At 38.7% G+C, this 12066-nt stretch overlaps 8 protein-coding genes across 8 annotated transcripts; 6 read left to right on the forward strand and 2 right to left on the reverse strand.

The window, feature by feature from the left end:
* Positions 1-969: 969 nt before the first annotated feature.
* On the forward strand, positions 970-1617 carry RO3G_11366 (uncharacterized protein; the record flags this gene model as incomplete). Its single annotated transcript, XM_067665950.1, has 3 exons — positions 970-1182; positions 1260-1421; positions 1480-1617. 3 exons carry the CDS (start codon positions 970-972, stop codon positions 1615-1617), a joined length of 513 nt encoding a protein of 170 aa, XP_067522051.1.
* A 797-nt stretch (positions 1618-2414) lies between these two features.
* Positions 2415-2662, forward strand: RO3G_11367 (uncharacterized protein; the record flags this gene model as incomplete). The annotated part of the gene is made up of 2 exons (XM_067665951.1): positions 2415-2474; positions 2606-2662. The coding sequence occupies 2 exons, from the start codon at positions 2415-2417 to the stop codon at positions 2660-2662; spliced, it is 117 nt and encodes a 38-aa protein (XP_067522052.1).
* Positions 2663-3406: 744 nt separating this feature from the next.
* RO3G_11368 (uncharacterized protein) lies at positions 3407-3847 on the forward strand (the record flags this gene model as incomplete). The annotated part of the gene is made up of 1 exon (XM_067665952.1): positions 3407-3847. The coding sequence occupies one exon, from the start codon at positions 3407-3409 to the stop codon at positions 3845-3847; it is 441 nt and encodes a 146-aa protein (XP_067522053.1).
* A 1740-nt stretch (positions 3848-5587) lies between these two features.
* RO3G_11369 (uncharacterized protein) lies at positions 5588-6419 on the forward strand (the record flags this gene model as incomplete). The annotated part of the gene is made up of 2 exons (XM_067665953.1): positions 5588-5774; positions 5962-6419. 2 exons carry the CDS (start codon positions 5588-5590, stop codon positions 6417-6419), a joined length of 645 nt encoding a protein of 214 aa, XP_067522054.1.
* Positions 6420-8271: 1852 nt separating this feature from the next.
* Positions 8272-8697, reverse strand: RO3G_11370 (uncharacterized protein; the record flags this gene model as incomplete). The annotated part of the gene is made up of 2 exons (XM_067665954.1): positions 8272-8289; positions 8413-8697. The coding sequence occupies 2 exons, from the start codon at positions 8695-8697 to the stop codon at positions 8272-8274; spliced, it is 303 nt and encodes a 100-aa protein (XP_067522055.1).
* Positions 8698-9346: 649 nt separating this feature from the next.
* On the reverse strand, positions 9347-10164 carry RO3G_11371 (60S ribosomal protein eL6; the record flags this gene model as incomplete). Its single annotated transcript, XM_067665955.1, has 3 exons — positions 9347-9502; positions 9555-9629; positions 9691-10164. The coding sequence occupies 3 exons, from the start codon at positions 10162-10164 to the stop codon at positions 9347-9349; spliced, it is 705 nt and encodes a 234-aa protein (XP_067522056.1).
* Positions 10165-10768: 604 nt separating this feature from the next.
* RO3G_11372 (uncharacterized protein) lies at positions 10769-10981 on the forward strand (the record flags this gene model as incomplete). Its single annotated transcript, XM_067665956.1, has 1 exon — positions 10769-10981. The coding sequence occupies one exon, from the start codon at positions 10769-10771 to the stop codon at positions 10979-10981; it is 213 nt and encodes a 70-aa protein (XP_067522057.1).
* A 200-nt stretch (positions 10982-11181) lies between these two features.
* On the forward strand, positions 11182-11730 carry RO3G_11373 (uncharacterized protein; the record flags this gene model as incomplete). The annotated part of the gene is made up of 4 exons (XM_067665957.1): positions 11182-11309; positions 11364-11505; positions 11566-11633; positions 11691-11730. The coding sequence occupies 4 exons, from the start codon at positions 11182-11184 to the stop codon at positions 11728-11730; spliced, it is 378 nt and encodes a 125-aa protein (XP_067522058.1).
* Between the last annotated feature and the right edge of the window lie 336 nt (positions 11731-12066).

Genomic DNA, 12066 nt, shown 5'->3' on the forward strand with positions numbered 1-12066 from the left:
GTTACGCAGATGCTCAGCCTCCCTACCATCATGTTTACTTGAAAACGCTCACATAAAACTCTTTGTGTAATGAATTGTTTTTTTTTTCAAGCCAAAGAAGAGAGCGAGAACGAATCGGACAGGAGCCAAGAAGCTTGGATGGACATCTAAAAGAGGATAAGAGAGGGTGGCGTTGAGGACTTGAAGTTGTGACCTGCAAATAGGACTTGCAATAGTTGACAAGTAAGAACGAGACAAAGATAAGTAAGATAGGAATAGACGATGTTGTGCTCCAAAGATAATCGTTGTGTAGCAATCAAGCATTATTAACGATTGATAGTGTGAGTATATGGAAATGTAGGCTTATTAATATGTATGTATATCTACCAAAATAGACTGGTGAATGAGAAGCAAGTGCTTATATTAAATTGTGTAAATATCTGCATAAGGCTGTGAGCATTTCGCCGTCCGCATAGTACATGTATTAATATCTACACTGTGAAAAACATATAAACTCTGGACATACACTATTAAATAAAGTCATATATAATTTTGGGTCCTATTGAAATCTCCATTTTGATTTTTGTGAACAAAACAATAAGAAATCAGAATAGTGAATGCTTTACAAAGATTTGTTACAGTCTTTTCTCTATTATTCAGTCATAACTAATTCCACTTCTTTAACTCAATACAAGTTGTTTTAATATAGCTCCTGATGCAATGAGACATGAATAAAAAATAGATCTATTTAAGAAATAATTATAAACAGTCCACTTGCATAGTCAGGAACATATCGTCAGATTAAAATTGATTCAATTAAAGCATCTTGAAAAAGATTTAATTGAACCTTCATGAAAAGGATATAAATACTAGGTACAATGATATTAAATAAAAACAAGACTCTATAAGTCTCATTGAATTTTATAGTCTTTTTATTAATACGATATAACATACACTTTCTTTCTATTAAAAGTAATATTTTATTGCGAAATGTACAAACCCTCAAAACTAGATCCCGCTTATGATGAATGGTTGAAAAAGGCCCATTCGCTTGTTCCTCCTTTCGACTATTTCTCCTTTGCCGATTTAGTTTTAAGAGACAATCGAATCACAAATACTCTTTACACAGGTATTTTGTCTAAAAGCATGGAAACGTCCAGCAAGTACTTGGATGAGAGCGAAAAAGCGTTGAAGTTATTTGGGGTAATTTATTGATGAAACACGTTGTTTTTTAAAGTGTACATGTTCTTACGATTCCTTACGAACTCGTCAACGAGTAGTCACGTTCAAAGAAAAACAGTGCTTTTTGTGGCACTTATGAAGCATATTGGTCGAAAAGGAAAGAAGATTCTGCTATTAATAGTATGAGAAAGAGACAGCTTGAAGGTGCATTGAATATTACTAATGATATTGTTTCAAATATGGAGCGCATCATTAAAAAGGTTTGTTTCCATACCTTTACTTTATATCAAAAATTTACGTTGATATATACGTTTATAGTCTCGCATTACAAGCTCGTCCACATCTGTGGAAGCAATTACAAACGTGGCTCAAACAGAAGAACCATACACTTCTAGTAGCAGCGAAGACGAAACAAACGGTCTTCTAACCACCACAAAACATGTTTACAGAAGATAGGAATAAAAGAAAAATACATACGTTTGCTATTTCACTTGATGGATTGTGCTTGTGTTTTCCTTATTAAATGCTTAAATATCGTTTGAGATTACTCAAGACTTTCATGTTGTATAATTTAAAGCTATCTCTATAGTCGTCAGTACACATGAACAAATTTAGTAATTTGCATGTGTAACTTCGGTTCTTCAATTATAAAAGAAGACGTAGTTTGCATTTAATAGACTTTTTCTCCTGTCTTCACTCCATAAAGAGGTTCAAGAGACTCATCGATAATCAAGTGTCCCTTTTTTCAACCTTAATTGACCACAAGCTACGTCTATATTACAATGCTGATTATTATTTCGCAGAATCTATACTCCAGCATTTGTATGGACATCTTCTAACATAGTATTTGATGGTTCATTATTTTTTTTTCTGCCTGAATAGCCTACAAATGATGACCAGCCCAAGAAACCCTATTCTTTTTTCAATGAAAGAAAGAACAGCTGCTCCTATCACAACCATTTACTTGCTGCATACCCTTTTTCTTAGTTGCAATGACCTGGTTTCTTTCCACTGGTGAACTAACTTGCAACAAATGAAAAAGTTGTCCACTCTAACAATATAAAATAGGATTGAGCGAACAGTGGAGATCACAGGAGCAACTAAATGGGATGGGGTATGCTTCTCAACAAAAGACGAACGGTTCACATCTGTTCTGGTTGAATTTTCTGGTGGCGTTTATTTCAACAGTACCACAGCAAAGGAACAGGGTGACGAAGCAAAAATGATCAAAAGCATGATCAAATGATTGGAATATGGCAAGTAGGTCAGAAAATGCAAGTCCCCTGTTCCGCAATTCTACTATCGCTTTTTTGGTAAGTTGATGATTGTCTATACTTTGATCATTCAAGTCATAACGAATATTGCATTTAGACAACCAAATCTTTTTTGAGGCTCTTTACCTGGTTGATGATGAAAAGAGCATCATCAAAAGATCTTTTTGTAGGATTGCCTGCCCAACAACTCCTCGCGAGTTAAAAACTTTTTCAGAAAAGATCCCTGATCTTTTAAAGTGAAAGCAGGCAATCCTAAGCTCCATAACTGAATTATATGAAAATGAAAATGAAAAATAAAATAAAAAAAAAAAAAACAGCTTTAGTCTTTTCATGTGATGAATACAAGTAAATGAAACCAGTCTGGAAAAAATAGTCATTTTTTTCTAATTCCCTCACAGTATTTTCAAAATAATGTCCAACTGACGGTGGAAGCACTGTGATTATTCATGTAGAATTAAAGAACAAACGTTGAGTGTTCTGCTTACAATTGAAAGTGTGAGGGCTATGATCGTCAAGAAAACAAAAAACGGGAATGTAACGATATGATAGTAAGGGTAAAAGGAGCAGCACAAGCATTATTGTAGATAAGGTCTACTTGATTGAAGCATGATACACAATAAGACATCACAAGACAGCAAGGACAGTAACATGAAAGTGATTTGAGTCTAGCAAAAGATGTAATCATCGATCGGCTTTTCATTGCGGATAAACAAAACAAAACGAAAAGACCCGACGTGGTTGCATAAACATTTTTTTTTTTATTTTCTTTTTTTTTTTTTTTTTAAAAAAAAATGAATAAAAAGAAAACTCGGCCAAAAGAGAGCAGTGAGAGAGCAGAGAATCCTTCAAGAAGATTTCGATTATCAACGACATCTGGACATCCTCTTCCGATACAAACCATCCAGCAAAGATTGAAAGGTCTCTGGCAATCATTAACATGGCCTATTTGTCTAAAGATTCTGAAAGCCAATATGGCACTGACCATTGCCTTTGGTCTCTTCCTGGTCGATCCGATCCGTCGTCTGACGGGAGCCAGCGGGATTCTGGCGGCCGTCGCGGTCGAATTTGTGCATCCATCGAAATCCTACGGGTTCTTGGCCGAAGACGTCTTGTTTGGTAGCATCATGTGCTGTCTGGCCGCCGCCTGGTCTATCCTCGGCACGTTTCTCTCCAGTCTGACTCGAGACCCAAACGATCCCAGTGTCGCACAGCCCAAGGTGTGTGCTGTCCTGGTCTTCTTCTTGATCATCGGCTGCTTCTTTTTGAGCATCATTCGTATCAAGATCGAAAAGGCGAATGTAGGTGGTATGCTGGCAGCGACGATCATGATGCTCAGTTTGACGACGGCTGTTTTAAATGTCGAATTCACTGTGGTGCCCACGGTAAGTGAGACTGCATGCGTTGATAAGTAGAAGTTGATGTTCATGGGTCCTAGTTGCAAGCTCTCTTATCCACCCTCGTCGGATTCTTTCTCATCTTTCTTGTTTTCTTGTTGATCTTTCCTGAAAATAGCACTGAAGTTTACGTAGAACAGCTGGTGAAAGTGTTGGAGGCATTCAATGATATCTCGAGACACCAAGTCCATCGTTTTCTCCAGACCGACACAAAAAAAGTAGATTCTATCGCTCTAATGCACAAAAAGCTCGATTTGCTGATCACAGCCTTGATCGAGAAGAAAAGGATGGCGAGAAGGGAACCGTCGTACAATGCGATGGCCCCAACGGACATCAGTGAACTGACGGCTTTGATCAAACAGATTCATGTCCCCTTGCGAGGTCTCGGTGTGAGTCGAGCGATGGAAGAAAATATGAGGCATGCGGAAGAGAAGATGATGGAACAGGAAGAGAGCGAAAAACAGACGGATCCAGGAGAAAACGAGAGGATCGAAAGGCCACGAAGTTATTATGGCGATACGGATGATGAGGAAGAAGGAGTAGGTGAAATTGTTGAAGAAGAAAATGAGGATCAAAGATCATTGTCCCACGACAGTAATAACAGTAATGACAGTAGCCCATCTGTTCGGCATCGAAAGGTACAGTGGGAAGATTCAATCAAAGTCATGACCTATTGGAAACACGAATACGACAAAATCTTGACGATCGTCAAACCAACCTACCTTCATCTGGCAGACGCATGCATTCAAGCCTTCCAAGAGTCTATCAAGCGATTAAGACGTATGCAGTCCCTCGACCCTCGATATCAAAGCAGACCCTACGTTTACCGATACTACTATCGGTGGAAGGTGGGCCGAGAAAGAGAAAGGGAAGAGGCCAAGATGCTTGAGTATGATTCAAGCCAAGATCCCTCTGTACCACTTTTCGAGGCCATCCAACGATTTCACCAGCACCGACTGGTGGGTCTCGACAGGCTGTACACGACCACCGGTGTCCCTCGACGTATTCTCTTTCTACTCCTCACCTTTCAATTCAACCTACACACGTTTGCCAAACTCCTCTATACACTCACCTCACTGATCTATGAGCTTGATCACTACCGAAGTCGAAAACGGCTTTGGTGGCCCCACATCACTTTCAACAAATGGCTCTTTCAAAGCCACGGGACAGAGGACTCCTTCGAGCTGGAGACGCCGGCTGCCATCGCAGATGCGACGCATCCGATCGGCATCGAAAGAAGTCTGACCCGACGAGCGACCTTGATCGCGGCTGCCAGTCGGAGACGTTCGACGACGATCATTGCCGACCTTGAGAGCCAAGAAAAGAAACAGTCGATCTACAGGCTCGATACACCTTACCGAGGTCGCGTTCGGACGCCGAGTGAGCATCGGGAAAAGAAGCAGGCAGTGAATCCTTGGCGAGAGAACGCGTTGGATCCGATGGATTACCATGACCCGGATGTCTCTTATCCCGTGACACGAACCCAGCGCACCTTTTACAAGCTTCATACGTTCCTGACCGATTATGTCTATACCACCGAGGCAGCCTTTGCCTTTCGAGCGATCATCGTCGTCGCCGCTCTCTCCCTGCCTGCTTTCTTGGAACAGTCAGCGAGATGGTACGCGGACTATCGAGGCCAGTGGGCAGTGGTGGTGGCTCTTATCTGGATGGGCCCCTCTGTAGGAAGTAATCTGTTTGGGTACACGGAAAAAGCAGGACAAGAGCATGTAATTATTAACGTTTTCTTCTACTAGGACCATGACGCGTACTGTAGGTACCTTCATTGGTGCGATCCAAAGCATCATCATTTGGGAAATAGCGCGTGGAACCGCACCCGGTCTGATCGTGTTATCCTTCGTTGCCAATTTACCTTGGCTCTTGGTTTATATTCACGGAAAATTCTGGAAGGCAGGGGGACTCTTTGCCCTGATAACCACCTCACTCAGTAAGTAAACGATGAATAGAGACAAACACTTACAAACTCATATCAGTCCTGGGTTATACATACAACATAGATCCCCATAACAGAGACACGACCATTTTTATCATTACTTACGAGGTACTTGGAATCCATAGACATTTAATCTTGTGAAGCTCATGTTTTGTCCAGAGAACGGTGACTTGTATCGTAGGCGTGATCGCAGCACTTATCATCAGCATATTTCCGTATCCAAAAACAGGCAGAGTCGAGCTGCGCCATCGCATCTCAAAGACCATCAGTGAACTGGGTGCTCTCTATTCCACCTTTTTAGCTCTCCTTGTAAGAGACACACCGGAGGATCCAGACGAAAGACGAGCCGATCGAAAGCTATTTCAAGCTGTGGCCACAGGGATCCGTCAGCAAATCAAGGGAGAACGCGTCTTGCTGGAACAGAGTCGGTTTGAACCTACCTTACGTGGCACATTTCCCGAAAGTAAATATGTTCATCTGTTGCAAGTGTTGGAAAACATATTAAGTTTGGTGATCGGTATGGAATTTGTGACTCAGAATATTTCGTTTGAGTGGCGAATGATGGTTGTCAAAGATACTTGGAAAGCAAGAAAGCAGATGGTAGTCAACCCCAACTTGTATCCACAAAGCAAGCTCTAATTCATTTCTTTAGATCGCATCTTATCTAACCGCACTTCACCTGAGCGCTGACTCCTTAAACAACAAAACACCACTGCCTCCTTATGTCATTCGACCCACAAAGGCAAGAAGAGTATTGACCAACATGGCACGTAGAATGGATATTTTTAAAATAGAGCATTTGGGAGAACGAGAATATACTTATTATAGCACTTACATGATGAACTCTGAACAGCTTGCAGTAGAATTAGAGCTATTGATGGCTACAGTCCGAGATCTTGTGGGGCCTGATAGTGTTAGTATCTGGCTTAATTATAAACATTAGAAAGAATGCTATGTATACCTCTACTTTTGTAACTAGATAGATTATAATAGAGCTTTTCATTTGATAATAAATCCTTCATTGTATAAATGTATTTTTATTTTGTTAAAAAGTCTTTAAAGGCTCAAGGGTGAATGATATCCACTATCGAAGGATTTTTTTACTATATTTATACCTATACTTTGTAATTCATTACCAAAATCACAAATGAGCTTGTAAGCACGATAGGAAGGACCCTCACATCATGATGTGCAGTACCTTTATTCATCATACAAACAGTTTGAAGGACAATGTGTCACACTAAGTATATCTCTCTTTACTCTCCCTTTCTTGAACCCCAATGGAAGCAGGGTGGTCAAAAAGCAAGTATCTCTTCTGTGCCTAGTGCTTTAAAATCACGTGCTGTAGGGCTAACTGATAAATGTTCAACAGCACACTCTCACAAGCATTTTCAATGACTGTTTCTTAAAGACTATCCAACAGCTTGCTATGTCTTAAAGCTGTTGATGACGGCCATTACTCACTATGCTTAATAATGTAATTGAGGTCAATTTGTTTTAGGAAAAGACGCAAGCTTGCCTATGTTGAATAATCCAAGCTATTCATCCTACAATCTACATGAACAGAGGAATGGTGTGAAGCGAAAAGAAGAATATTTATTTGCCAGAAATATAAGCCTAGTTCTTCTTTAGGAAGCTTAAAATGTCTTTAGCCAAAACCTGGTGAACAGCGAAGGTTGGATGAAGGCTATCGTGCCAAAAATACCTGCAGTGAAAAACAAAAGAGTCAGTTGATTGTGTTCTACAGTATTCTTTTTTGCTTACTCTTGCATAGACTTGCAATGATGTTGCTTAGGTGCTGACCTATATGTATATTCAGGTCAATGAAAAGAAATATGTGCAGGACGTTTTTTTTTTTTTACCAGTCAGTGCAATAATGAGTAATGTCACTTATATTGTATTTGGCTGGATGATCAAGAACGTTTGTAAATAAAGTCCAAGCATCGTATTCCAAAAACGTAGCATTGTGATGTTTTGACTTTAATGCTTTTACCAGCTGAGATAATCTATCATTGAAAGCTTATAGGATAAAAACAAAAAGTTTTAGTCAAGAAAAAAGGGGAATTATTTTTGCATCTATTTTTTTTTTGTAAAACGAACCTTTGACATGTGCTCTAATTGTATTTGCTTGCTGAGTCGTACTAGACCACAAAGGAGATCGTTCAATGGCTGGCACATTCAAAAACAGAAAATTAGTCTCTCCGTAATTAATCAATTGGTCCTACAGTTAAGAAGACGTCAATGAGATGAATGTTACAGCTTTTTCTATATTTGACATACAATCAAGGATTCATATTGAGCCATAATTTCTTTGTCAATTGCCGTTGTATTACTCCAACCATAGGTTAATCCAATATCGTTAATACCTATCCAGAACGTGTTTAACGTAGAATGAGCAGTACGCGTGCCAGTTTTATAGGCTGATTTCACAATGCTTTCAATTGTATTGCTAGGAGCAGCAAACACGCCGAGATAAAGCTCTCGAACCTGGTCATTCAGATCGGGCACTCTAAAGCAAACAAGAGAGAATGTTATCATCACTATTTTGTAAAAATGAACACTTCTTACGGAGGATACTGTACAGCGATAAAAAACGTTAGACCTATACCCAATTTTTCAATGAATCACTTACTTTGTGAACCAGAGCATTATTCACCGGAGCACCACCAAAGGCCAGGTCCCAGCTAACCCATTTCGTATAATCTTCGAGGTAGACAACGTAATTGGGACCACCAGCAGAAGTACAGTCGCGACACATGTAAGTCAAATCAGTCAAATTGATATTTCTCATGGTATAGGAATCACCAAACGAGATCATCGTGTTGATGCCCTTAAAATCAAATCCTTGTACAGCGACAGGTGAGGCCAGTGTGCTTGATAAAAACAAAGAGAAACTGAAAGCTAAAGAGAATAACATTGCTTGGATGTAAAACAAAAAAGCAGCAAGAGAGTGCAAGCGCCTCCTCCCCCTTTTTTTTTCCCTCCTCTTCTTATCACTATCGAATGTAACACGATATTCTTATCCGGATTCTACTGAATAAACGGGAAATTGAAGATATAAAATCCAATCTGAAACCATCTACTGTTTACTCTCTTCTGTATTACTGGTGCGGGAAAAGCATTCACTGGAAATCGATCCGATTAATTTTTTTTTCTAGGGGCAAGTTGCTAAATACATCCCGCTTTGCCCTATACTTCCTATCGGACAAAAAAGTTCCGAGCAAACGCAGTATGATTCGACGCTGTTCATTCTCTACCTTGAAGGACTCCATTTGTCCTTTCCATCCATGGCTTTCATTGTACAAAACCGGCACCTATTTTGTGTGAAACATATCCTCCTGTCTTACATAAAGCATTATGTACATAAAACAGGGTAAATTCCCGTACGCTTTAAGCTTTTTAAAGAAAATGAACATGCTATTGTACCATCATTAAGTTCTTTTCCCATACGTATTTACTGAATTTATATTTCATCAAGCCATTGTCTGTATTCACTGTAAAGAAAAAAAAAAAAATAGAATGATAAATTGAAACGTATTTCAAAAGTTTTATTTCATGTTTATGAATTAGAACTTCAAGTCGTGAGGGAATTGACCCTTTCTCAAACCAAAAGTGGAAGACAAGTATTGGCGAAGGAAAGGAGTCTTGACGACGACTTCAAGAAGAGCCTTGTCAATAGCCTTTTGGTCAGCAGCCTTGGATTCGGGGAAGGCAGCCTTCTTCTGTAATATGGATTAACATTATGTTTTTCCTAAACTTGTTTCTATCATTTACCTGTTCACCTTCAAGGAAGGCCTTTTCAGTCTTGGCAGACTTCTTAAAGTAAGCGTCATTGAACTTTTCATCAACCTATTTCAAAAGTAAGATATCTCTTTCTCATTCCTTTTTTTTTTTTTTTTTTTTTTTTTACCTTGACATTGGAGAGATCAAGCTTGGTGGAGGTAGCAATAACGTAAGCTTGGTTAACGCGTCTCAAAGGAACACCGTTGATCTTGAAGGGGCCAGTGACGAGCAAGAGACCAGAGTCCAATTGCTTCAAGACAACAGCGCGCTTACCACGGTAACGACCGGCCAAGAGGATGACAACGGTACCGGGAGTGATGGTAGAACGGAGAGCGGTCTTCTTGGCAGTCTTGCGGCTGACCTTGGGTTGGGGAACATCTTCAGCAGGGTAGAAGCGAGGAGCCTTTTGAGCAGGGACAGTACGCTTGCCACCGTTCTTGGCACCCTTGACTTCAACAGTCTTTTCGGCAGCGGTTTCCTTGACAGGAGCGGCAACAGTTGACTTTTGACGCTTGTACAAGGCCTTCTTGCTGTAGGCAACAGAGCGAGAGTAGCGAGAGACGCCAGGAGCAATGAAGCTATTTCTAGGAGCGTGCGACATTTTAGCTATTGAAAAAAAGAAAGTTTAGCAACTGATTCTCCCTTTAAGCACCTTCTGTTTCTCCCATCTTCATCTCTCTTTTTTCTTCTCGTGTCAATGATGGATGGATGAATAAAAGAAAAAGAGCGTGATTGTGTTGTATTGTGCTGATTTATTTGTTCATCAACTTTGTCATGTTTATACAATTACTTGTTTTATAATGATTTGACGACAACGATCTCGAATGCACCATGTTGTTGTAAGTTGTAATAATAAATCAAAAAATGTCGAGCTGGTTGAGAGAATTGTTTTAGCAAACTGGCTCTTTTTTTTTCCTTTTATGTCTTGACATACAATACAAAAAGACAATTTATTCATTCATCCATCCATCCATCCATTCACGGTATCCTTTCACTTTAATTATTCCTATCATCGTATGTTTTACTCTACCTTTTGGCTATGACGAAAAAGAGGATGTTATCTTGTTTGCTTTGTTCTTTTTGCTATATGAGGACACATCGTTGGTGTATGCGATGATGGACGCGCCGGAATTTAAATTGAACAGTCCGACACGCTGCAAGCCCTATAAGCTTTTCTTTTTTTTTTTTTTTCTTTTTTTTCTGTGATGGATAGTAACTTTGATTATATACACTGGAATAATTCTTCACTAGCTGCTATTTCAGATAGCTGGGCCGATAACTCAAAGTCTGGTGATCCAATTGATGTTCCCACTGAAATTGATGTAGAAGAGACCATTGATCTTCAATTAAATGAAAAGGAAAATAATAAGAAAAAGCGTGTCAATACCATTTGGAGACCTCATCCAATGGATCATTAAAAATAAATAGTTAAAAAGCTATCGATTCATGTATCAAAACAAATACTTTATTTGACAAAAAGCAATTATATTGCATGTATTTTGCATTGTAAACGAAGTAGAATATAAATACTCCTTTATCCCTGTTCTATCTCTCTCTCTCTCTCTCTCTCTCTCTCTCTTTCTCTTGTATTAAAATTTCATTAAACTATTTTAAAATCATGAAATTTTCTTTTATTTTTGCTCTTATTCTGACCTTTACATTTGTTATTGCAGCCCCTGTATCCCAATTGGATGATTTTCATATCATTATTCCTACATGGAATACGATCTACAAGAAAGGCGAAATGTAAATAATCTAAACTCAAAGTATGCCTTTATTTGTACTTATAATCTCAATTAGAGGACAAGTGAATTGGTCGAACGGTATTGCTGGTTCAATTACCGTTAAGATATTTCATGGTAAAGATATGAACTCGATGTTGTCTAATCGATGGACGCCCACTATTCAAGTATCTGAAGGCTTTGGAAAGTTTGCTTTTTTTGTAATATAAAACAGGAAGCTAATATGGGCGCGTTTTCTTTTTACTAACAAAAAATCTCAGATAGATTCATTTTTTAATGAAGAGGAAATGTATCGATTCCAAATTGTATATAATAAAAATGGAAAAAGGTAAAGTAAAGCTTCTTTTTGATTGCATCACGCATTGTTGATTACTTGTGTTTCTAGATATGAAGTTTTAACTCCTTGTTTCAAGGTTACTTCCTGAGCTTAGTTCATACCCCTCTTTCCTTTTTAATTCTAAATAGAAAAGACATATATTCTTTTGGTGATTTTGTATTCAAGCATATCAAGTAGATAACATTGTCTCTTTATCATTAAAATACATGTAGCATACTTTATTGTCATAATGTTAATTCCAAGCTTATATGTAACCAATTGTTTAACCTTGATCATGCGATTGATATAATTAGGGTGTTCATCTGTGGCTAACAGATGCATTACTCAATGCTACTCATCAAATAAAAAAGGAAATAAAAGGTGAGTGAAGTCGAAATTTTTACTTAGTTCATTGATGAGTCAATGAGATTAGATAAAAAGAATA

Source organism: Rhizopus delemar, genomic scaffold (assembly GCF_000149305.1).
Source record: "Rhizopus delemar RA 99-880 supercont3.9 genomic scaffold, whole genome shotgun sequence".
NCBI lineage: Eukaryota > Fungi > Mucoromycota > Mucoromycetes > Mucorales > Rhizopodaceae > Rhizopus > Rhizopus delemar.